This window comes from Atheta coriaria, unplaced genomic scaffold, assembly GCF_025399875.1.
Source record: "Atheta coriaria isolate IRGN ID8LTWV9N9 unplaced genomic scaffold, Caltech_Dcor_3.1 hic_scaffold_7_pilon, whole genome shotgun sequence".
NCBI classification, from domain to species: Eukaryota; Metazoa; Arthropoda; class Insecta; order Coleoptera; family Staphylinidae; genus Dalotia; species Dalotia coriaria.
This window is the reverse complement of record NW_027045449.1, coordinates 6,632,646-6,652,611: the sequence shown is the minus strand read 5'-3', so window position 1 is coordinate 6,652,611 and position 19,966 is coordinate 6,632,646. Positions and strand designations below refer to the sequence as shown.

The window sequence follows — 19,966 nt, the reverse complement described above, 5'->3', positions numbered from 1 at the left end:
ACCTTTGATGTTAACGAGGGACCTGAACCCGGTTTCCTTTTCCCTTGTGTTCTTCGGTATTGTCGTCAGTTTCCTTGAAGATTATAGATGATTCTAGGTCAATTCAAATGTAATAACAGCGTGAGCGTAGGCAAATATTTCATCATTATCTTTTCTTTTGATGATCAACTCTCTCGTTTGCCCTCACAGAACTAGGCAGTATTTGACTGCACAAGCCCTGAGGGCATTATATAATTATTCATATGCATTTGCTGCATTAGAACCTGAGATTTAAACAATAGTATATTATATGTAGTTTAATATGCACAAAACAATATTTGTGTATTTGTTTCAGAGAAATAAAAAAGTTGTTAATTAAAGTTTACCTAGTTACCAAATGTTATATTTATATTTGACGTATTGACATTTTTTTTAAATAAAAATACAATTCAATTCCATACATGAATTCAAGGGAAATACAATTGTAAGATTTAATTCGTAATAGTTTTAGAATAATGTTTGAACTTCTTCTTCCACACTTTGCGCCTGCGCACTTGCTCCATATCATACTATAACCTTGATAAATTACCCAAATGACTCATTTCTAAACATATACGACTTTTATTTACAAATTACGATTTACTGCTGATTTGCCCCAAATATTTAGTGCTCAACAATGTTTTCTAGTAATCCCAACTACACCAAGCTAAAAACTCATCTCAGGCTTGCAATTAATCGTCTAAAGCTGTTAGAAAAAAAGAAAGCAGAACTGGCGCAAAAAAGTCGCTATGAAATTGCCAACTTCATTAAGGAAGGAAAAGCTGAACGCGCTAAGATTCGAGTAGAACACATTATCAGGTAGATATTCCCCTATAAACACATACAATTTACTTAAACATAATCGTTTTCAGAGAAGATTATCTAGTCGAAGCAATGGAAGTAGTGGAAATGTATTGTGACCTCCTTCTGGCTAGATTTGGTTTAATCACCCAAATGAAAGAACTAGATGAAGGCTTATCTGAGGCAATTGCAAGCCTCATTTGGGTAGCACCCCGACTGCAGGCTGATGTACAGGAGTTAAAAATAGTGTCAGATTTATTGACTGCAAAATATGGCAAACCATTTGCTGATAATTGTAGGGCTGAAACTGAATCAGCAGTAAGTGCTAAGCTCAAGCACAAGATGTCTATTCAGAGTCCTCCCAAGAAACTAGTTGAAAAGTATTTGATTGAGATTGCCAGTTGCTTTAATATTCCATATGAACCAGATCCACAAGTGATGCAAGATGATGGTGTCCTCATTGATTTGAGTCAGGATAATAAAAATAATTTGGGAGGTGGAGGTGGCATGCCTTATGGTTTTATTGGGTTTCCACAACCACCAGCACTTCCAACTCCATTTAGTTATCCAGTAAGCTGTTTGTAGATGTGTAAAGTAAAGCAATTTATGAAAATTTTTATTTTCTTATAATAGGCGCCTTCTGTGGCATCAAATGAAGATAATGCATCTGCGCCACCACCTAGTTATCCATATGGGGCTCCATTTTCATACAACATTCCTCCAGCTGGCGGCAATGGCGGTGAAAGCGAGAAAAAGGAAGATAATACTGGTTTTGTAAGTGTTTTTATTTGAAGCATGATTTTATATTATTTTTGTGCTATTTTCGATTATTTTATGTATAATTTTAGGATTTTCCTGCATCTTATAATATTTTGTCCCCAGATGATAATATCAAAGTATGCATTCACTAATTATTTCATATTTATGATGTTAATGGTGTTTACATTTAAGAAACCATCGGACAAACCAGTGCCGCAGCCGAGGACAAACGTTCCAATCTTTCCGGAGATTCCCGACTTGCCGTCGGTACCCTCCGATATGCCTGGAAACGACATCGACTTCGACGACTTGACCAAGAGGTTTGAACAGCTAAAGAAGAAGAAATAATCTGTTGTTAACACCACTCACTTGTTCTAAATGTTTTAACGTTAAATTCTATGGATATATTTAATATAAGCTTGTAATGTTGTTATATTAGGCTGAACACTTTTTATTGCATTGATATTATACGGAATAAATTTTATTTTAGAATTGGCGTTGGCTCTTTATCACGTGACTTGTTCTAATGACAATTTTTTTTATTTTGCTGAAATCTACACCACTTTTAGACTTTAGAAAACATTCCCTTTCAATCCTCACTTGTATGAATCGAGTGATCGGTAGTTGTTGACAAATGAGATTTCTTAACCGCCGTAGGCGTTGGGAAATGGCAGCGGACAATCCCTTAACTCACAACAAGTTCAACATTTCCTAATTCCAAAACAGAACACCAGAAAATTTCACTAAAAATCTGAAATCAACTTCGACGTTGAATCAATTTCGACGGCAGCGACGCATACCGGAAAAATTTTCAACTGATCCTGTTTAGACTATTATAACCTACAATTAAAAACGTCTGTTTTTCATAAAAGTATTTATCACCGAAAGTTGGTTTAAAATGACTGCCCCGAAACAAGAAACGATGGATGTTGAGCCCGTGGCTCAGCCACCCGCCAACACACCCGAAACAAACGCGTCCTCAATGGACACCACTGAAGATGAGAAGAACTTTATGGCATCTTCTGGCACAGTGGGTTCAGTTACTTGCTCCTTGCATCCCTTGGTGATAATGAATGTATCTGAGCACTGGACCCGGACCAGAGCTCAACAAAGTGAACAGCATGGTATATAATTTTAATAAATATTTTAAATATGAACTTTTTAATAATTTTTTAAAATAGTCATAGGTGCCTTGATTGGCAAACAAAAAGGAAGAAACATTGAGATTATGAATTCTTTTGAGCTGGTATCCAATGAAATGGGGGATGACATTATTATTGATAGAGAATACTACAATATGAAAGAAGATCAATGTGAGTTGACCATATTGAAAACTAATGTTTATTGGTTAAAATGCTCTGTTTGATTCTTAGTTAAACAAGTCTTCAGTGATATGGACTTCATTGGCTGGTACAGGACGGGTGATGGTGTATTTTCACAAGACATCAAAATCCATAAACAAATTTGTGAGATCAACGAAGCACCGATCTTGTTAAAGTTAAATCCGCAAGATAAAAATATCGATGTAAGTTGAGTTGCATACTTTATAGGCGCTTACAGAAATGCATTATTATTTCTAGCATTTACCTGTGAGCTTATACGAATCCGTCATAGATCTCATCGGTGGCGAAGCCACAATGCTTTTTGTTCCGCTTACCTACACTCTAGCAACGGAAGAAGCTGAACGTATAGGAGTCGATCATGTCGCACGAATGTCTTCAACAGACGCGGGCGAGAGTTCATTGGTTGCTGAACACCTCACTGCTCAATACAGCGCCATAAAAATGCTTCACTCTCGCGTTAAGCTTGTTCTTGAGTACATGAAGGCAGTGCAAAACGGGCAGCTACCAAAAAGTCATGAAGTTCTAAGGGAGGCTTTCGCGTTGTGTCACAGGCTGCCGGTCATGCAAGGACCACGATTTAGACAAGACTTTTATAATGTAAGCCCGTACAACTTAACCGTGTTTACAATATGAAAATATTCTCCGTTTACAGCAAAGCAATGATGTCGCTCTGATGACATACCTGGGTACTCTCACGAAGGGCTGCAACGATCTCAATCAATTCGTCAACAAGTTCAACATCTTGTACGATCGGCAGGGCGCGTCTCGTCGGATGCGCGGCATGTTCTTCTGAATCAAAATGCGCACGATATTTATTTAAAATTTTTGTAATTACTTATTAATAAATATAGTGTAGTCATATATCTCAATCGTAATCGTAATAGAACAACAATCCTCTTTAAATTTACACTTTAACTTAGATTCTAAAATAGTTGTCTTTTTGTCCCTTTACGTTGACTTTCTGTTTATATCGTCCAGTAATATCGTAAATATATCAAAAAGTTTACTTTTTATATTTTTAAGGCGTTAATAACACTTTAACGGCAGAAACGGTTTAAAAAATTAAATTCTTTTCATAAATTTAAAGTTTCATGAACAAATAACACCCGCCATTTTGAATTTTTGCTTTCTATGTTTCTGATCTTCTCTTGTCTTGTGTAAAACGATTAAAAATCCACCTAAAAACAAAAGAACTTCAAAATGTCAACGCTTTTTAATCGTATATGTTTTGTTTTCTGCATGAGTCATAGGAAGACTGGCGGAATAAAATTCCTGTTACTATTTTCCTGCTAACTGTCAATTTTGTTACATTTTTATGTTAATTCCATCATAACTTCTAAGATATGCTGTTCTAATTGATTCTGTTTTACTACGTTTTCTTTATCGTTCTAAAATTTGATCAGACGCCCATTTTTTTACAAGAGAGACCTATTCTATCATGTGTTTGTGTATTGTCACGCGTTCCGCTCAACACCAATGAGTTCATCAAAGAGTGTCACGTTCTCGTTGCGACCTTCGATCATGTGCGTCGAATAGCGTAACGTCGCTTCCGCGAGGTCCTTCACAGTCCACTTGCGGTCCCTGAGTATTCTGTACAGTGTGTCCAGAGATGCGAGCTCTGCATTTCCGCAGGTGTAATATATCAAAGATGGCGCGCCAGCTACACTTGCTGCCATCCATTGAATTACAACTTTTAGCTGCACCTCGCCGTGTTTCGAAGATCCACAGCCCCAATTACCGGTGGCCACCGGTCGTAAGCCATTGGTTGGTTTTTGAGCAATCTGTGATAACTATTAATAAATTATTAATTAATGTTAATTATAATAATTATAAAAAAAGATAACAAATGATTGATTGATGAAATAAAAGTAGTGTTTTTAGTAAAATTTCACTCTTTTAGTGAGGTTAGTATGGATTACACCTCAAAAACAAAACGGTCTCGGCACAAAACATGCTTCACATGTTTTACCTTCCGATTAGTATTGGTAATCTCTGGAGGCAGAGGCTGAGGCAGGATAACGTTAACGCAAATGTCCTCTAAGGTTTGCACTACCGCGTCGATGCAGGTCGCCACCCAATTCAACTTTTTGCGCGGCGCCGGCTGCGCCGCCATTTTGTTGCCATTGGGCAGCGTACAAGCGCCTCCGCCATCAGCCACACCATCTACAACTACGAGAATATCTTCCGCGTCATCCTCTTCGACCGTGCGACTCTATCAATTGTACAACAATAAAAATAACCACAAAAAACAAGAAAACCAGTGATGTGATGATGATGAAACTCAAATAATACTAGAAATAAACACTTACCAATTGTGCCGCCAGGCGGTGCTTATGTTTAGCAAGCTCTAAACTCAAAGACTTAGCATTTAACACCATTTTGTTTCGTTTATCCGCTGGCGTCGGCGCAGGAGTGTCCGGATCACAACCATCTGTAAGTGAAACTCCAGCGAACGATTCGCTCAGAGTACGTTTTAATATTGATCCAGCAAACTGAACCACAGCTAAATCTCTAGCATCCAGTTTTCGTTTAGTGCCTTTGTCAGTTTCTAATATTGGATCATCCAGCCATCTTGAAAATTGGTCATAGACTTCTTCTAACTCGGAACTGTAATCGGTACTGAAGCTGTACTCTGATGAGCGGTTAGTGTCTTTTCGTGGTAGTCCGCTTTGTTTATTGCGGAACTTGTCAATCCACTGACGTTCTTGATCGAGTGAATCGCGTAGGAACTCTTCGTCAAGAGATTCTTCATGGAGAAGGAAACCTGTTGATCCTTTTCGTCTAACTCTACAATATCCAATGTAAAAATTACAAATCTTTATGAAAAATATTTGAAAAACTTACTTGATATCTTGATCAGCTATACTTGCACCAGTAATATTAATTCCTACAGCATAACCAGACTCTGATGAACTTGTAAAATTGCTAGCTTCTCTTCTTAGCGCTTCCCTCAGTCTTTCAGCAAACGTATGCCGCCTCTCTGGTGTCTCCAGATCCATACTATATCGTTTATGAAATTCTTCATCCTCGCTCTCGTATTCATCTTCAATACTAGTCTTTGCGCTGTGAAATTCATCGTCATCATCATCACTACAACTTGAGTATTTACTTTGTTCATCGCCCAACGGTCGTCTCTTAACTGGAAGACATTCTCCTGATGATCCAAGAACAATAAATTTCCCTCGGCGATTATTCAAAATGGCCTCGTTGGTTGTAAACTTCGGCTGATGTCGTGGTAACTGATATTCCAACTGTACACTGAGTTTATTACCATCTAAATTATTATTAGTTGGACTTCTCGAGCCACTTCGATTAGTGCTACAAGACTCTTCCTTGATTAACGGGATGTTTATTGTTGCGCTGACTTCCGTGTTGGATCCCAGGGATAGTGATTCGCCAATTGGCGAGAGACGTCTTGCAGCGCGTTGGTGTTGAGTTTCTGCCGGCGCAGACTGTGTTTGCGCTTGCGTGGGTTGAGATTGCTTTTGCTGGTAGGCGAGCAGGCACTTGTTCAACTCTCTGAGCACGTTGTCCTCTTCGTATTGGCCGAGTGGCAGTTTCGCGTAGTCCTCCGCATCTACACAACACATTGTAATCTAGAGAATATAATAATGGGATGTCTTTGCTGAACTAGGTCGCTAGGCGCGAGTTTCGATACCTCTTGTGGTTCCAGCGGCTGTAGTTGTGCGCGATGCTTCGCGTCCGTGATGCGGGCAACCCTCCTTACGTTGGATACAGTCAGGACTTCATTATCCTCGAGCGCTTCGACATTTAGCAAGGTACAGAGTATTTCGGGTATTGTGCAGAACGCTATTGATTCCTACAAGTAAACATTTGTTTATTTTTGGGTTATGTTAGTTGCCTATCAGTTACTTGTGTGTTGCCATTTTCTAAAACTTTTCCACCGAGTTTGTTGCACGCGAAACAGATGTTTAAGCAATCACTGGGCGCTCTTTCAAGCTTGCCTTCGTGTTTTATATGTAGAGGACATAATGGAAGACTACATTCTAACCAATCTTCTATTGTCAACCATTCTTTACTAGACATAACCTTAAAAAGTAACAATTATTAACCTTAAACTAGAAAATTGTTATTTTTAATTACCTGTCGCATTATTTTTATTTTTCCAATAGAATTTTTATCATCTGCCAACCATTCGAAGTAGTTGAACACACTGCGCAACTTCGCTTTTTGCCAGTTTTCGTTTAAATATCGAAAAAAGTCGCTAAAGTTAAAGTTCTGTAGCGTCGGGTGCGTTTTCACAGTTCGTTTTGGAAATGTTGAGAAAAACGCATTTGCTACTAGCGACGCAACCAGATTGTAATCTAAATCAGTTGAATCAGCTACAAAAAAAAAAATATTTTATATTAAAATATTTGTGAAATTTCAAAAAAAAAAGTTACGTTGTTGTTGTAGACTAAAATGTAATCCATTTTTAGGCCGGTACTGTCGTAAATCACATGCACGGTTTGCCATACATGGTAATATTTTATTAAGGAAATCACTGCGTTCTTTAATGGTCATATCGTTGTCGAGAAAGTTTAAAAGGCCTACGAATTGTTGCGGATCAGGCGTGTCATCATCCGGATCCAAACTTATACTGCAATTTATATTCGGTAAATTTTAGGTTAGGATTTTGTTTTATATTTATTATAAATTTATTTACTTGCACATATCATGAATGCGCTTCATTCCTTCGATTAATTCCATTGTATTCTTTGTCGAAGCAATTTTCTTCAATTGTTTTTGTACCGACCCCCACCAAGGGAGATCGCAGGGTAACATCACCAGCGCCATTTTGAAAATGCCTTCTACCTGTAAACAAAACAAAATTATAAAAATTGGAAATTCCCAATAACATTTAATTTTTTATGTACAAGATATAAATTATCAACAAACAAAGGTGGGTTTTTTTATTACTCTGTTACGAGCCATAGTGGTTTTTTTCTCGCTCATCGTGATATTGTTAAATTCAATGTGTACGTTTGCGTGTTGATTATTATTGCTACCTGTTGCTGAGGTGATGGTATGGCCAATATAACGAAGGTGATGCGCGAGAATCGCCAGTCGAGATTAGTACGCGCGGCACACCGGTTAATCGTTTAACAATTTGATACTCTGTGTGGTTTTCAGCGATAGTGCAACCAGCGAGAAGATGGCAGGCCAATTAAAAATAGGTTAGTAATATCCAGTGATATCACAACAAGTATTATTAAATAAATCATGATTGATTGCATATTGCAAGAACATTATCAGATTTTTGATTAGTGTTTATCTTGTTAGTTGTACTAATGAATAGAGATATTACGAGTAATCAACAAAACATGTTTCAATCAAATGTATGCAACCCAATATACAAAAGAATTATTTTTACTTTTATTAGACGTCTAGGTTATGACTGTTTTAAGTTACTTTTTGTTAATTTTATCAGTTAAAGTACGTTAACACTTAGTGATAAATCTATTTATGGTCCAGATTACACAAAGATTAATTGTTAAACAATTATGATAACCTAGAATCAAGCTTTTGTTATTTCTATTATGTAGAATTTATGTTTTAATCCAAAACATAATGACATAATGCCTGTACAGTACAAATTTAACTGATGTGTAATATTTAAGAAAGTAAACTGGTGTCAGTTGATATTAATTGCACTGCGAATTATAAAATATGTGAATCAAATAAAAATAAATTTATAAAAACCTAAAACTAGTAAAAGTCGTAAATAAATTTAATTTACATATTTCTTCATCTGAAGAAGAAAACGTTATCGTCGAAATGCGCATCGCAACTTTTATTAATTTATTTATAAGATGGAGTCATTCGAATTTAATTAAACTACAGTCAATTTACAAAAAACGCGATTATGTCATTTAGATCTTCAGTGCCTCTCACATGCTATAATAGTAAATTGTAAAACGCGAAAAAAAATGAAACTAGTTCAGTGTAGCGCGGTTAATATCCTGACTAAAAATACAACGTCCAGGCCAAGAATACATCTTAACAGTTCGAGCAACTGCAGTGTATAGTTAAATATCACACACTGGAAATTATATTCTCTAATTTCAAGAAACGAAAACGAAAATAATTTCACATAAACAGGATAAAATTCACAGTGGACAAACCCATTTATTTATCCTTTGTGCGTGCTATCATTGTATTGGATGATGCACTGCATGTTTGATATAGAGACGCTTCACGTGCCGAATTTATTTTTGACGCGTGTATTCGAAATTCACTCGCGTGCATTAACACCACTGATCGTGCCAATTTAGACTTAAATTTAACGTGGAATCTTCATCAAATTTGGGGTGGACGGCACTTTGTGAATAGCCGACAGTACGACGCACATTCATTTCCTCTTATATCGATTTTCCTACTTCCGCAAACGCCCGAATAACAAGCAACACACCGTACACCAAATAGAACTCATGTGTTTCGCAAATAATTAAAAATATACTCACGTAATTCTTGGTTTTAATCCATAAAACACTAAATAGAGTAATTAAAACACACTCGACATTTATTTCGACATATTTATATGAATTACGAGTAAGTTTCGATTTGTTTGTGAAAAATAGGAAGTTTTCGTGATTTGTCTCGCGCGAAGCGTTTCGCGGCGAACGCGACTAAAGTCATCGTTGGTTGTTTGGGGCTTTTTTCGCCCAGGGACGCTATAAATACATTGTACTCCCGGCGGCGGAGCGGTGCGACGCCCGGCGCCGCGACGTCAGACTAATTCGTTGCGCTGTGCATTTCGAGTTAGTATTGTTGTGATTTCTCGCACTTGCCGCCGTTTAAACACTTAAAAATGACTTTCACAATAAATTTAACCTAAGTTTTCTTATTTTGACAGGTTAGGTTAACTTATTTAATTAAAGGTAGGTTATCTTGTTAAACTTTACTCATAAAACTATGCATATAGGTTGAGGTTATTTTTGGGTATTAACGACCTAAACTGTATTTTTAGCGTGAATTTAATTGGTCGTAGAATGATTGTAAACTTGTTGTTAGTACCTACTACAACGCCATTGCTGCAAATTGCAGTCACTTAAGTCTTGTTGCTTAGTGAATCATAGAAGTAGAGATAATTGACGTGAGTTAATCAGAGTAAATTATGAATGAGTGATGGCTTTGCGTAGGCGGAGAATAATTTTGGAAGAAATTACATCCTATTTAATATGAATAGTTTTTTATATTAATTATAAACAAATTCACTGTAAAAAATTAATTAATTAGTGTTCTTTTACTATTTTATGATGAATTTTATCTTTAAATCAAATGTCACATTTAAAATGTGCGAATGAAAAAACTACACACTGCCATGATGAAAAGATAATAATAGTTAAATTCACCAATAGGGAGGGCGCCATTGTAGGTACAAACTCTTCGGATGGAATTTGTAGTATAGCCGTACCTCTGTAGCATGCTATGCACACCATGAATTTCATATTGGCTGAAATTTTGCACACGCGACAATAAAACAGTAAACAGTTGTTGATCGGGCATTTGTAGACAAAATGACAGCACCATGTGGTTGCCTACAGCTTTCAGCACTTGCATCGTACCGGCGAACGAGTTAAACTTTGGTTCCAATGCTGATCCTGTCAAAATACACAAAAATTTTTATGGTTAATTTAAAGGTTATGATGTGTGGACTATTTACCATTTTGTGGACCTGATGTAATCCATACTCCTGGTTTAGTGACATTGTATCTAATTGAATATTCAGTGTGCACTCCTTTTTCGTCCCACAACAAACGCATGCGCTTAATTTGTTCATGATAACGCAGACGATGAGTCGGATCGTGAACGTTTGGATTTCGATAGTGTTTATTGTACGTCGAGTAGTCCTGGTCTTGGTGGTCTTGATTTTGACCTTGTATCTGGCCCTGAGATGGATTGTTGAGGTACTGCTGATATTCGCTGCTGTAGATGGGGTTTTGAGTGGTGTATTGCGATGTGTACATGTCTGAAATCAGTTGGATCACATTTTTTTCTGGTTTTCCTTGAATTTACAAATTAAATATCAAGATTGACTTGAACATCTGCCGGTTTGAATGATGACATAATATTGAATACCATTATTAAATATGTGAATATTCACTGTTTAAATACAATGATTTAATGATAAATATTTGAAGACTTAGCTTTTTATGTTGGCGATGTAATTAACAGGTTGAGGTTATATGATTACAAAAAACGTTTTATTAAGCAGTTAAAATAAGCACATATTATGAAGTGTTTATTATGATTGATGGTAATTTTTATGTCTGTGGCTATTTAAATAATTGAATGTGTTTCTTATAACCTTAATGATATTTGTTGGATAGAACTTCTTTAACTGGTACTTAAGAAGTAAATTATTAAAGTTTATTTTTATTTTAAAAGTTTAAAACTTAATTTATAATTTACTTGTAGACTTGTGTCGTCTAATCACCATACTCAGAAATATATAAAAGTAACAATTGCACGCGACTACATCCGCATAGTAAATAAATAAACATTTTTGTAAAATCAAACATGGAAATAAGAATTTAATACGATTAAATTTAAGTATATTAAGTATGTATGATTTGCTTTATTTTGTTTCTGAGAATCAATCTTCGCAAATCAGAAAACATCGTCAACAAGTTAGATTCAGTTAACTAAGATGAACAAAATTAAATGAAGTTCTGGTTATCCTTGATATTCTAATTGAACAAAGTTTGTAAATAATCGTTCTAAGACGTTCTTTTTAAGGAACACCTTTTTTTTCTTGATTGATAAATATGTAAGAGGGCACTGTATAAATAGTAATAATTGGTAATTATTTTTATTCTCAAGTAAATTTGTAATAAATATTTGGTATTCTTTTTGATTTAAAAAAAAAGTTTTTGGCAAACTTTATCAAATAAAATTTTTTCATGAACGACTATAGCAGTTATCCAGTTCAAGTAAACAACAATTTGATTTCCATTAAAATAAAACTTAAAACTTATCATGTTCAAAGTTTTGCACTGAAAAATTTAAACTTAAATCATTGTACTTGCGGTACGTAATATTATGCCAATGACTCACTATCACACGTTCTGCCGTGAGAAAAGACAATGCGATTGTAAATATTAACGATAACGACAAACTGACACACTTATTCACCTATATAAAGATTTTATGAATAGGTTTATAATCTGCTTGGTCATTAAATCTGTTTGTGCGCACTGAGTAGTTGGGGAATTTTGCACTATAAAAACAACTCATGTGTTATTGGCGTGACACATCGGTTTGCCGAGCATAGATCGGTGGTAATGTTGTAAAAACAATTCACTTTAAAGCGCAATTTCCGGTGTTATTCTTCTATTTAATAACTGTATGATCCATTAAAAACGTTGTTGTCGCCAATGTTTTGCGCCAATCAGATTTATGTATGATAACTTTATTTTGAATTTTAGTTAGTTACCCGGATGAACTTGCTAACGAAGTTAATATATTTCATCTTATATTAATTACGAGCTTTTGCCCGCCACTTCGTCCCGATAGTGTTTAATAAAAATGCAATTCGTTTTTACTCTTTTGTTCAAGACATAGTATGTGTCAATTCTATCACTAAGATTCGCAAATTTATTTTAAAGAAATTAATTATATAAAGAATTGCTAATAAAGCACTTCAGCGCGCCATCTCGGATTCAACTATTTAACTATAACTATGATTACATATCAATGCCAACTTTTATCCTATAGAAAAGAGCTGCCTTTAGTGTTTTCCCGGCAATTATTTGAATTTTTCTTGCCGTAAAAACCATCCTTGGACTTTAACGAACATTTAAAAAAAACAATTGGCCAAATTGGTCTAGATTTTGTTGAGTTATGCGCTTACCAACAGATTTTGCGATTCATTTTTATATTATAGATTTAAAGATTGCAAGACATATAAAATGATGTTAAATCATAATGAAAATTTTGATAGAGTTTGATAGGGTTATCATGCTTTAAAAAAGAATTAAAATTTAAGAAAGTTTTATGGTCATAATTTCAATAGTTTGCAAACACCATAAAAAATAAATTACGTACCTTCTTCGTTCTTCCCAAATACGTTTAAATTCGGCCCATTGTATCCACGCCCATACCCGGAACCAAAGTTGCTCTGATAATTGTGATCACCGTAAAGGGGCCGGTAGGTCGTGGGAGTTCGATCCTCGGAAAAGTACAATACCGGGCAACCCTCCTCCACAGTCGTGTCGTGTTTCGCTTCGCTTTTATGGTTGATTATCTCGATTCCATACCACATGCCCATTAACTTTGCAAGTATTAAAACAAAAAAACACAATCAAACAATGCACAACAATTTCACGCTGACTTGCATCCGTAGATGATTGATTTTTAAACGAATTACCTGGTCGATGTCGACGTGGGACTGCGGATTACTTTCGGAGCAGTGATAAATACTGCTCATAAAATTCTCGCCGTGAACATTATTAATAAATGTTAAACTAAACAAGCAAATCAGGAGTTTCAAATACATTTTCTTTTGAAATAATGTTTGGTTTGATGACTGGACGAGAACAAACAGTCGAGATGAGTGTGACTGTCGCACGAAGGTGAAATTGTTATGTCCCCCCGAAAAGGGCAGAGTAGAAGCAACGCTGGGCTGAAATTGTTGTAGGAGTACGAAGATTACACATGCTTATTAACATCGTTTAAAGCAATTAATTAAGGAAGCGTGGAGTGCGTCGTTGAGTTCGGAATTGTCTCGTGCCCGGTCTGGCACACCGCAAACTAGAATGGCTAATAAATTCATTTATTATTCATCATTTTGAATATGTGACTCTTTCTATTTTTCTCTGTTCTAAATGAATAATAGTTCTAAATCGTCTCAGTTTAAAAAATCTAAAAGAGAATTTATCGTAACTTGAAAGCTAAATTATAATAAACATAGTAAAAAAAATATAAAAATTTTAAAAACAATTGAGCAGCGGGCATTTTATTCACTTCTCTATAAGTTGAAATTGTGTTATGCGCAAAACATTTTCTATTGTAACAAAAAAATATCACTGCACATTATTATGGTATCAGGTAAACTTATATCAGGAATTTCAACAGCAATAATATTGAATTGATTTTTTTCATTTATTAGCCTTTGCCCCCGACTTCGTCCCGGTAGTATTTAATAAAAATGTAATTCGCTTTTACTCTCGTGTTCTAGACATAATATGGGTCAATTCTATCAAAAAGATTCGCAATTGTATTTTAAAGAAATTAATTATATAAAGAATTGCTAATAATGCACTTCAGCGCACCATCTCGGATTCAACTATTTAACTATAACTATGATTGAATCTCAATGCCAACTTTTATCCTATAGAAAAGAGGGATTTTTCAGGTTTTCCCGGCAATTATTCGATTTTTTCTCGCCGTAAATACCATCCTTGAACTTTAACGAACATTAAAAAAGAAGAATTGACCAAATTGACCACATGCTAAAATATTAATTCAAAAAATGCACTAAACACTAGAGTCCAACCGAAACAGCTTTTTTCCGTCAAAATCGAAACCGGAACCGAATTTCAGTTATATCATTTCTTTGATGGAAAAATAAATTGCATAACAAATATTAGTTTTATCAATATTCATAATTAAACAATCTAATATTGTGCACTAGATACAATCACTTATTTTGCAGCATTCTCAACAAGTAAATTGCTTACCAGGCTTATCTGGTAAAAAACCAGACAACTTTGAAAAGATTCCTTGTAATAAAATGTAAAAAGGCAACATAAAACATCAACATGTAAAAAGACAACGTAAACTACACCTAGGCCAACCTTCCCTTAAATTTCTAACCTCCCACACCTTTTAAATATTTGTTACCTGTAACAGGTAGAAATTGGTATTTTAAAGGAAAACATATAGTTGGAAGTTATATAATACAAGTTGTAAATTCCAAAGATACTCTCAATTGCGTCTTTCCTAGTGTGGAAAATACGTGTTTATTGAGTTTATTGTTGAGTTCCAAGATTTTGTTCAATTTTGGGAATTTTAACGGGCATCACGGTTGCTACACAACATGTATTTATTATTTATTTATTTTACGCTGATAGTGGGGTTCAATGTCAAGCTTTTGGTCAAGATCAACCAAGATTTTCATTTGCTGGTGAGACAAGTCAATAATTTCAGATCAGTTTCGGTTTGCCAGTTAAACAGTAAGGTGTAAATACAGAATAACCGAAAAAGTGATCAATTTTGTAAACTAGAATTCGGTTTAATTCAAATTGTGTCGAGTGCATCAAGATGACGTTATCTTATTTAAGAAGTAAGTTTTTGTATTGTAAATTTATATTATTTATATAATTATATAATGATTATTAAACGTGAAAGGTCAAGTCGCAAATGATCGCTGCATTATAATCAAACTTGCTAATTTGAGAAACAAGTTATTAAAATATAAAGAAATATAAGTTTCTTTAGCTTACTGTAGGCAACTATTTTAACATTATGAAGATGTTAGCCAGATGATTGCCATTACTTGGAGTAATAATTAAACAAAATACAAGCATTAATATTACATTTTCCTTTTTTGTTCATAGTAATCATAATTTTGAGGCATGTGGTGGTTTTGTTGAAATTGGAAAATAAGATAATGAGCGCAACAACAAATACACTAATTGCAAAATATACTAATTTTACATGCCAGAATTTCAACAAATAGAACTTTTAAGCCATTAGGTTCAAAAACTTAAATTTGCAATTAAATGAATTAAGTCAGATAAACATACATAAACAACACATCAAACTGCTCAATACACAAATCAACAACGTATTATTTTTGCCTATTTTGTTTTTGTTTTATTCCGGCAATATTTTGAATTAATGAGCACTACAGGCTGGGATTGCTAGCTTATATCCTTGCCCAATAATTACTATTAATTTATTCGTTAATAAATGAAAGAGTTTCAATTGTTTTTCTTTATGGAATTATAAGTTGATCCACAAAAAGTAGAAAAAAATATTCATTGGGGTTGTTGTTAATTCAAATTTGACTAGGAAACTGACCGTGACATGCTCATTATATCATACGTAATTATAACTGAAACTAAAATCATTTAGAATTATCTCATCGTTTATTACATCACTACTCCAATCCTGTTATTTTTTAAAAGATTAAAAGCTGGTCGAACATTCAATATTATCCATAATTCCAAATTTAGAATACCTATTAAATTTGTTTTCTCGAATCATTGTATTCTCGAATATAGTCGTCTATATTTATGTTCAGTAATCTTGAACATTTAATTATTTTCTGATATACGAGTAGTTGTTACTAGAACAATTTCTTATCGAAATTAGCAATTCAAAATATTTTAACGATAATGATAAATATAAAAATAGCAACAACAACTATGACTCATATTATATTGTGCAACAAGCGTTAATAAACAAAAAAAAAACAATGAAACATTCGATCCGATTCCGACCCGCACACATTAATCGGGACTTTTCAAAGGATGACCAACGCTGGTAAAACTTATCGATTCCGACAATATGGCGCCATTTGTGTGCCATTATCACTAGATTACAGACAGATTAAATTTGGTACTCATAGTACCCCTTGTATCAAACTCATCTATATGGATGAAAATGTTCGAGAAAAACCAACTAGCTATTCTTACTCATCCAAAAATTAAAACATTTGAAGTTTCTGTATACGTAAAACGAATACATTTATTTTTATCTTTTCCATGAAATGCTAGTAAACAATGAATGTTTGACCTTGATGATTAAACGACATTACACGAACTAACGCGAACTACGCATGTGTTTCTAATTGAAATAATTCACGGACACAACACACAGCAAAAAAACACGAAAAAGGAGGCGGCGCAGAATTGGCGTTTCTGTTCCTACGTAGAATCGTGAATAGTATAGATGTTATTCACATACCACATTGATTCAACCTGTGTTAGAAATACTTGGTTTATATGCCGATCACACCCGTTATTTCAAGCATTGCTCGCCGGTCGTTCGGTGCGAACACGTCCCCAAGTTTCTCGCTATCAAGTGCTTGTACGTATATTTATATTAAAAAAACAAAACCGAAACGTGGAACTATACATTTAATTACAATTATTTTAAAGTTGTTAAAGTAATGTTTTTGTTGGTTATTCACTTTTACTTAATATTGTGCAATATGTGTATATACGTTAGGCAACCATATTAACAAAAATACTTTTAATTGCAGCCTGTATTTTGTTCCTTGGGATTTTTGCGATTTCATCGACAATGGCGAACGATAATGCGAAAGCCGTCGTGGCAGGCAACAACCGTATCACCGGTCAGCTCTACCAGCACATCGCCGAAGATAATGAGAATCTCATCTTCTCTCCATTGAGTGTTCACACAGTTCTGTCTTTAGTCTACCAAGGTGCTGCCGGTTCAACCGAAGCAGCTTTCAAAAATGTTCTTGGAGTTCCCGACAAGCTTAAAACAGCCGAAGGATATCAATCCGTTATGGCACAATTGAATAATGTTGCTAATGTTACCCTTGAGATCGCGAATCAGGTCTATGTGAAAAACGGTTATCGCATGAAGCCGCAATTCAAAGAAGTTGCAACTAAACAATTTGCGGCCGGCGCTGAAAATATTGAATTCACCGCACCCACTGCAGCGAAAACAATGAATACCTGGGTTGAGCAGAGAACCAAGGATAAAATCAAGGACCTTATTAAACAAGAGGATCTTGATGCCGACACCAGAATGGTTCTCATTAACGCGGTTTACTTCAAAGGAAACTGGGCGGATCAATTCAACAAAGATTTAACACGTCCGGATAAGTTCTTCATCTCTGAGACAGAGACAGTTCCATGCCAGATGATGTTCCGCAACGGTAAATACCGCTACAAGGACGATTCCGCTTTGGATGCGCAAGTCATTGAGTTGCCATACAAAAATCCTGCTTTGAGTATGATTGTAATTTTGCCTAAGAGTAAGACTGGTATTAAGGAACTTGAGAAGAAGCTTGCAAAGCTTGATCTGGCTACGGTAACGAAAGATATGTACAGCGTTGAGGTGGATTTGAGTCTTCCGAAATTCAAAATTGAGTCCACTATTCAATTGAACGAGCCTCTCCAGAAGGTATTTAAATGACGCTAGTTATGTACGGTTAACTGATTTTTCTTTGAATTTTTCTTAGTTGGGTTTGGGCGAAGCATTCAGTGGCGCCGCGAATTTCTCGGACCTTCTTGAAAGCTCCGAACCTCTTAAAATCAGCAAAGTTGTCCAGAAAGCATTCATCGAAGTAAACGAAGAAGGAGCCGAGGCTGCAGCCGCTACCGGTAAGTCATATATTATTTTACTTGGTACTAACATCGCACGCTATACTTAATTTCTTTCTTTAACCGGGTTTGTTTCCTTTATGGGTATTGTGTGCACTTTATACTAACAAATCAATAGAAATGGGTATTCAACATGGCCGCTATTAGTTTAAACACATTTAGTTGGTATACACATTGAATAACAATACAAGTCGGTGTAGTTTGTGCCTGAGAAAGATCATATATATTTTCTAGGGTTGTTGATGCGCAAGAAGAGATGTCTCGCGGAACGGTTCGAAGCGAGTCGAGCGTTTCTCTATTATATCGCGTATGCAAGTAGTGCTGAGGTCATCAGCGACGACGATGACGCCGTGTTGAATGATCAAGAAATTTTGTTTTATGGCAATTTATATATGCCGTCATATATCGATCTTGATGTTGAAATGGTTAATGAGCTAAATGATGAATTATAAGATTTAGGCTGGAGTTTAAACTGATTAGGGACCAATTTTACGCATTTTTATCACATTTATTCTTTGACACGAGCTTTTTTTAAAGTTACGATATTAATATCTTGTTAGGTGTGGTGATGATGATGCGATGCATGCCGGTGAAATTACCGAAAATTGCTTTCCGCGCCGAACATCCGTTCGTCTTCTACCTCATGCATCTAGACAACGAGCATCAAGCACTCTTCCATGGAAAACTTGACTCGACTGCCACTGACGTATAATCGCCATTTTGAACGGTCTTGTAAAACTCAGAAAAAGCTTTTAAAAGGCATTGTAACTCCATACTGCTTTAGATTAGTATTTAATTTGTGATGAGTAAGTCCCACCTAAGTGTTGTTACTGTATTCTCCCTATTTGTTAAACATTTGCACAGTTTAAATAAAAAAATGATAGTATTTACCTGATGAGTCGACTTTTCTGCAAACAAATTACAATCGAGGCTACGTTATTCAAAGGAGTGTTTTGTTTGTATGTTTGGTTGCCTATGATAAAAACTGCTAGAACTTGATTTAAATAGATTTTGTGAGTGAGTAATTCAAACAGAATTGGTAACTCAAGAGGTATCTGAACTCAAATAGTAACGAAAGTGACGCATTACTTTACCCTGACATACTTCTAGGTCATTTGCGTAGGAAACGAATCGATAAATTGCGTTTGTGGCGCGAAACATTACAAGTTACTCGCAACCTAAGGAAAAGACAACTTAAAAATATTTTGCTTTGTCGTAGGATTGCAAATATCGCTGATGATGCTGCCACCGCGGATCAGGGTGGATCATCCATTCATTTTTGCTCTGCAATTGAGACAAGACGACCCTGCTTCTACACAGAGCATATTTTTAGGAACATTAAACGAACCGAAAAATTAAAAATTTAAATTGTAGAGTACTGTAACACCCATAGAACAAATTAAAGTTAATTTTTAAAGAAGTAGTAGTATCAAATTAAATTGAATTCTATGAGACCTTGTATTATTGCTCCAATATGAAAAATAGTCACGTGCGAAAGTAATTGATTGGCATGTGTAGCAGGTGCCAGTGATAAAATGCATAAACACTCAACCAATTCTCAAAACACGACAGGAGTTAAAGTATCACTTGACTAAATGATCACTCAAAATGTATATTTTTGGATTAGTCTAAATGTAATGCGAGTAATAATAATAACGTTTGCATTTGTTATCAAACGTTTGTTGAGATCAATATTTGCGCGAGCCTGCAATCTTTTTCATTAGCTATATTAACAGA

The 19,966-nt window shown here is 35.2% G+C and overlaps 5 protein-coding genes across 34 annotated transcripts in view; 3 read left to right on the top strand and 2 right to left on the bottom strand.

The window, feature by feature from the left end:
- The first annotated feature begins 544 nt into the window (after positions 1-544).
- Ist1 (IST1-like protein) lies at positions 545-2,111 on the top strand. 3 transcript variants are annotated; one of them, XR_010549028.1, is made up of 6 exons: positions 545-837; positions 891-1,389; positions 1,453-1,593; positions 1,668-1,715; positions 1,771-2,029; positions 2,067-2,111. XR_010549028.1 is itself a non-coding variant. In XM_065306669.1 (5 exons), the coding sequence occupies exons 1-5, from the start codon at positions 656-658 to the stop codon at positions 1,924-1,926; spliced, it is 1,026 nt and encodes a 341-aa protein (XP_065162741.1). In that variant the 5' UTR covers positions 545-655; the 3' UTR covers positions 1,927-2,070. The 3 variants fall into 3 exon arrangements, 2 of the variants coding, with proteins under 2 accessions (XP_065162741.1, XP_065162743.1); XM_065306669.1 differs by having other exon boundaries at positions 1,771-2,070; XM_065306671.1 differs by lacking the exon at positions 1,668-1,715 and having other exon boundaries at positions 1,771-2,070.
- A 111-nt stretch (positions 2,112-2,222) lies between these two features.
- On the top strand, positions 2,223-3,790 carry CSN6 (COP9 signalosome subunit 6). Its single transcript, XM_065306672.1, has 5 exons — positions 2,223-2,702; positions 2,760-2,891; positions 2,952-3,103; positions 3,159-3,518; positions 3,574-3,790. Exons 1-5 carry the CDS (start codon positions 2,477-2,479, stop codon positions 3,712-3,714), a joined length of 1,011 nt encoding a protein of 336 aa, XP_065162744.1. The 5' UTR covers positions 2,223-2,476; the 3' UTR covers positions 3,715-3,790.
- LOC135795119 (uncharacterized) lies at positions 3,733-9,722 on the bottom strand. Of its 5 annotated transcripts, none has more exons than XM_065306638.1 (10): positions 9,386-9,722; positions 7,588-7,736; positions 7,325-7,521; positions 7,026-7,264; positions 6,795-6,971; positions 6,580-6,741; positions 5,766-6,517; positions 5,231-5,708; positions 4,891-5,133; positions 3,733-4,711 (listed from the first exon to the last, which is right to left on the bottom strand). In XM_065306638.1, the coding sequence occupies exons 2-10, from the start codon at positions 7,716-7,718 to the stop codon at positions 4,376-4,378; spliced, it is 2,715 nt and encodes a 904-aa protein (XP_065162710.1). In that variant the 5' UTR covers positions 7,719-7,736; positions 9,386-9,722; the 3' UTR covers positions 3,733-4,375. The 5 variants fall into 5 exon arrangements, with proteins under 5 accessions (XP_065162710.1, XP_065162711.1, XP_065162712.1 ...); XM_065306639.1 differs by lacking the exon at positions 9,386-9,722 and adding an exon at positions 9,047-9,288; XM_065306640.1 differs by lacking the exon at positions 9,386-9,722 and adding an exon at positions 7,931-8,046.
- The window catches only part of LOC135795121 (antichymotrypsin-2-like), a 29,136-nt gene continuing 17,125 nt past the window's right edge, over positions 7,956-19,966 (top strand). For 19 of the 24 annotated variants that reach the window (XR_010549027.1, XM_065306668.1, XM_065306661.1 and 16 more), the window contains exons 1-3: positions 16,800-16,961; positions 17,137-18,029; positions 18,088-18,229. Coding sequence is in view for 23 of the 24 variants with exons in the window: in XM_065306668.1 (XP_065162740.1) it covers positions 16,877-16,961; positions 17,137-18,029; positions 18,088-18,229 (1,120 nt within the window). In the remaining variant the exon portion in view is untranslated. Of the gene's footprint in view, positions 8,099-15,049; positions 15,211-16,799; positions 16,962-17,136; positions 18,030-18,087; positions 18,230-18,463; positions 18,762-18,789; positions 19,120-19,448; positions 19,650-19,966 lie in introns of those variants that run through there. The other 5 variants (XM_065306649.1, XM_065306648.1, XM_065306654.1 and 2 more) reach the window with 5 other exon arrangements.
- Positions 10,097-13,849, bottom strand: LOC135795126 (uncharacterized). Its single transcript, XM_065306673.1, has 4 exons — positions 13,294-13,849; positions 12,972-13,197; positions 10,588-10,893; positions 10,097-10,525 (listed from the first exon to the last, which is right to left on the bottom strand). The coding sequence occupies exons 1-4, from the start codon at positions 13,420-13,422 to the stop codon at positions 10,212-10,214; spliced, it is 975 nt and encodes a 324-aa protein (XP_065162745.1). The 5' UTR covers positions 13,423-13,849; the 3' UTR covers positions 10,097-10,211.

Coding starts and splice junctions, on each gene's coding strand:
- LOC135795126 (XM_065306673.1), bottom strand. CDS start 13,422: ATGTATTTGAAACTCCTGATTTGCTTGTTTAGTTTAACATTTATTAAT. Junction 13,198..13,293: donor CCCACGTCGACATCGACCAG/GTAATTCGTTTA, acceptor ATACTTGCAAAG/TTAATGGGCATGTGGTATGG. Junction 10,526..10,587: donor TACATCAGGTCCACAAAATG/GTAAATAGTCCA, acceptor GTATTTTGACAG/GATCAGCATTGGAACCAAAG.
- CSN6 (XM_065306672.1), top strand. CDS start 2,477: ATGACTGCCCCGAAACAAGAAACGATGGATGTTGAGCCCGTGGCTCAG. Junction 3,104..3,158: donor CGCAAGATAAAAATATCGAT/GTAAGTTGAGTT, acceptor TATTATTTCTAG/CATTTACCTGTGAGCTTATA. Junction 3,519..3,573: donor TTAGACAAGACTTTTATAAT/GTAAGCCCGTAC, acceptor CTCCGTTTACAG/CAAAGCAATGATGTCGCTCT.
- LOC135795119 (XM_065306638.1), bottom strand. CDS start 7,718: ATGGCGCTGGTGATGTTACCCTGCGATCTCCCTTGGTGGGGGTCGGTA. Junction 7,522..7,587: donor CGCATTCATGATATGTGCAA/GTAAATAAATTT, acceptor TATAAATTGCAG/TATAAGTTTGGATCCGGATG. Junction 6,972..7,025: donor AAATAAAAATAATGCGACAG/GTAATTAAAAAT, acceptor TTACTTTTTAAG/GTTATGTCTAGTAAAGAATG.
- Ist1 (XM_065306669.1), top strand. CDS start 656: ATGTTTTCTAGTAATCCCAACTACACCAAGCTAAAAACTCATCTCAGG. Junction 1,594..1,667: donor AGGAAGATAATACTGGTTTT/GTAAGTGTTTTT, acceptor GTATAATTTTAG/GATTTTCCTGCATCTTATAA. Junction 1,716..1,770: donor CCCCAGATGATAATATCAAA/GTATGCATTCAC, acceptor TTTACATTTAAG/AAACCATCGGACAAACCAGT.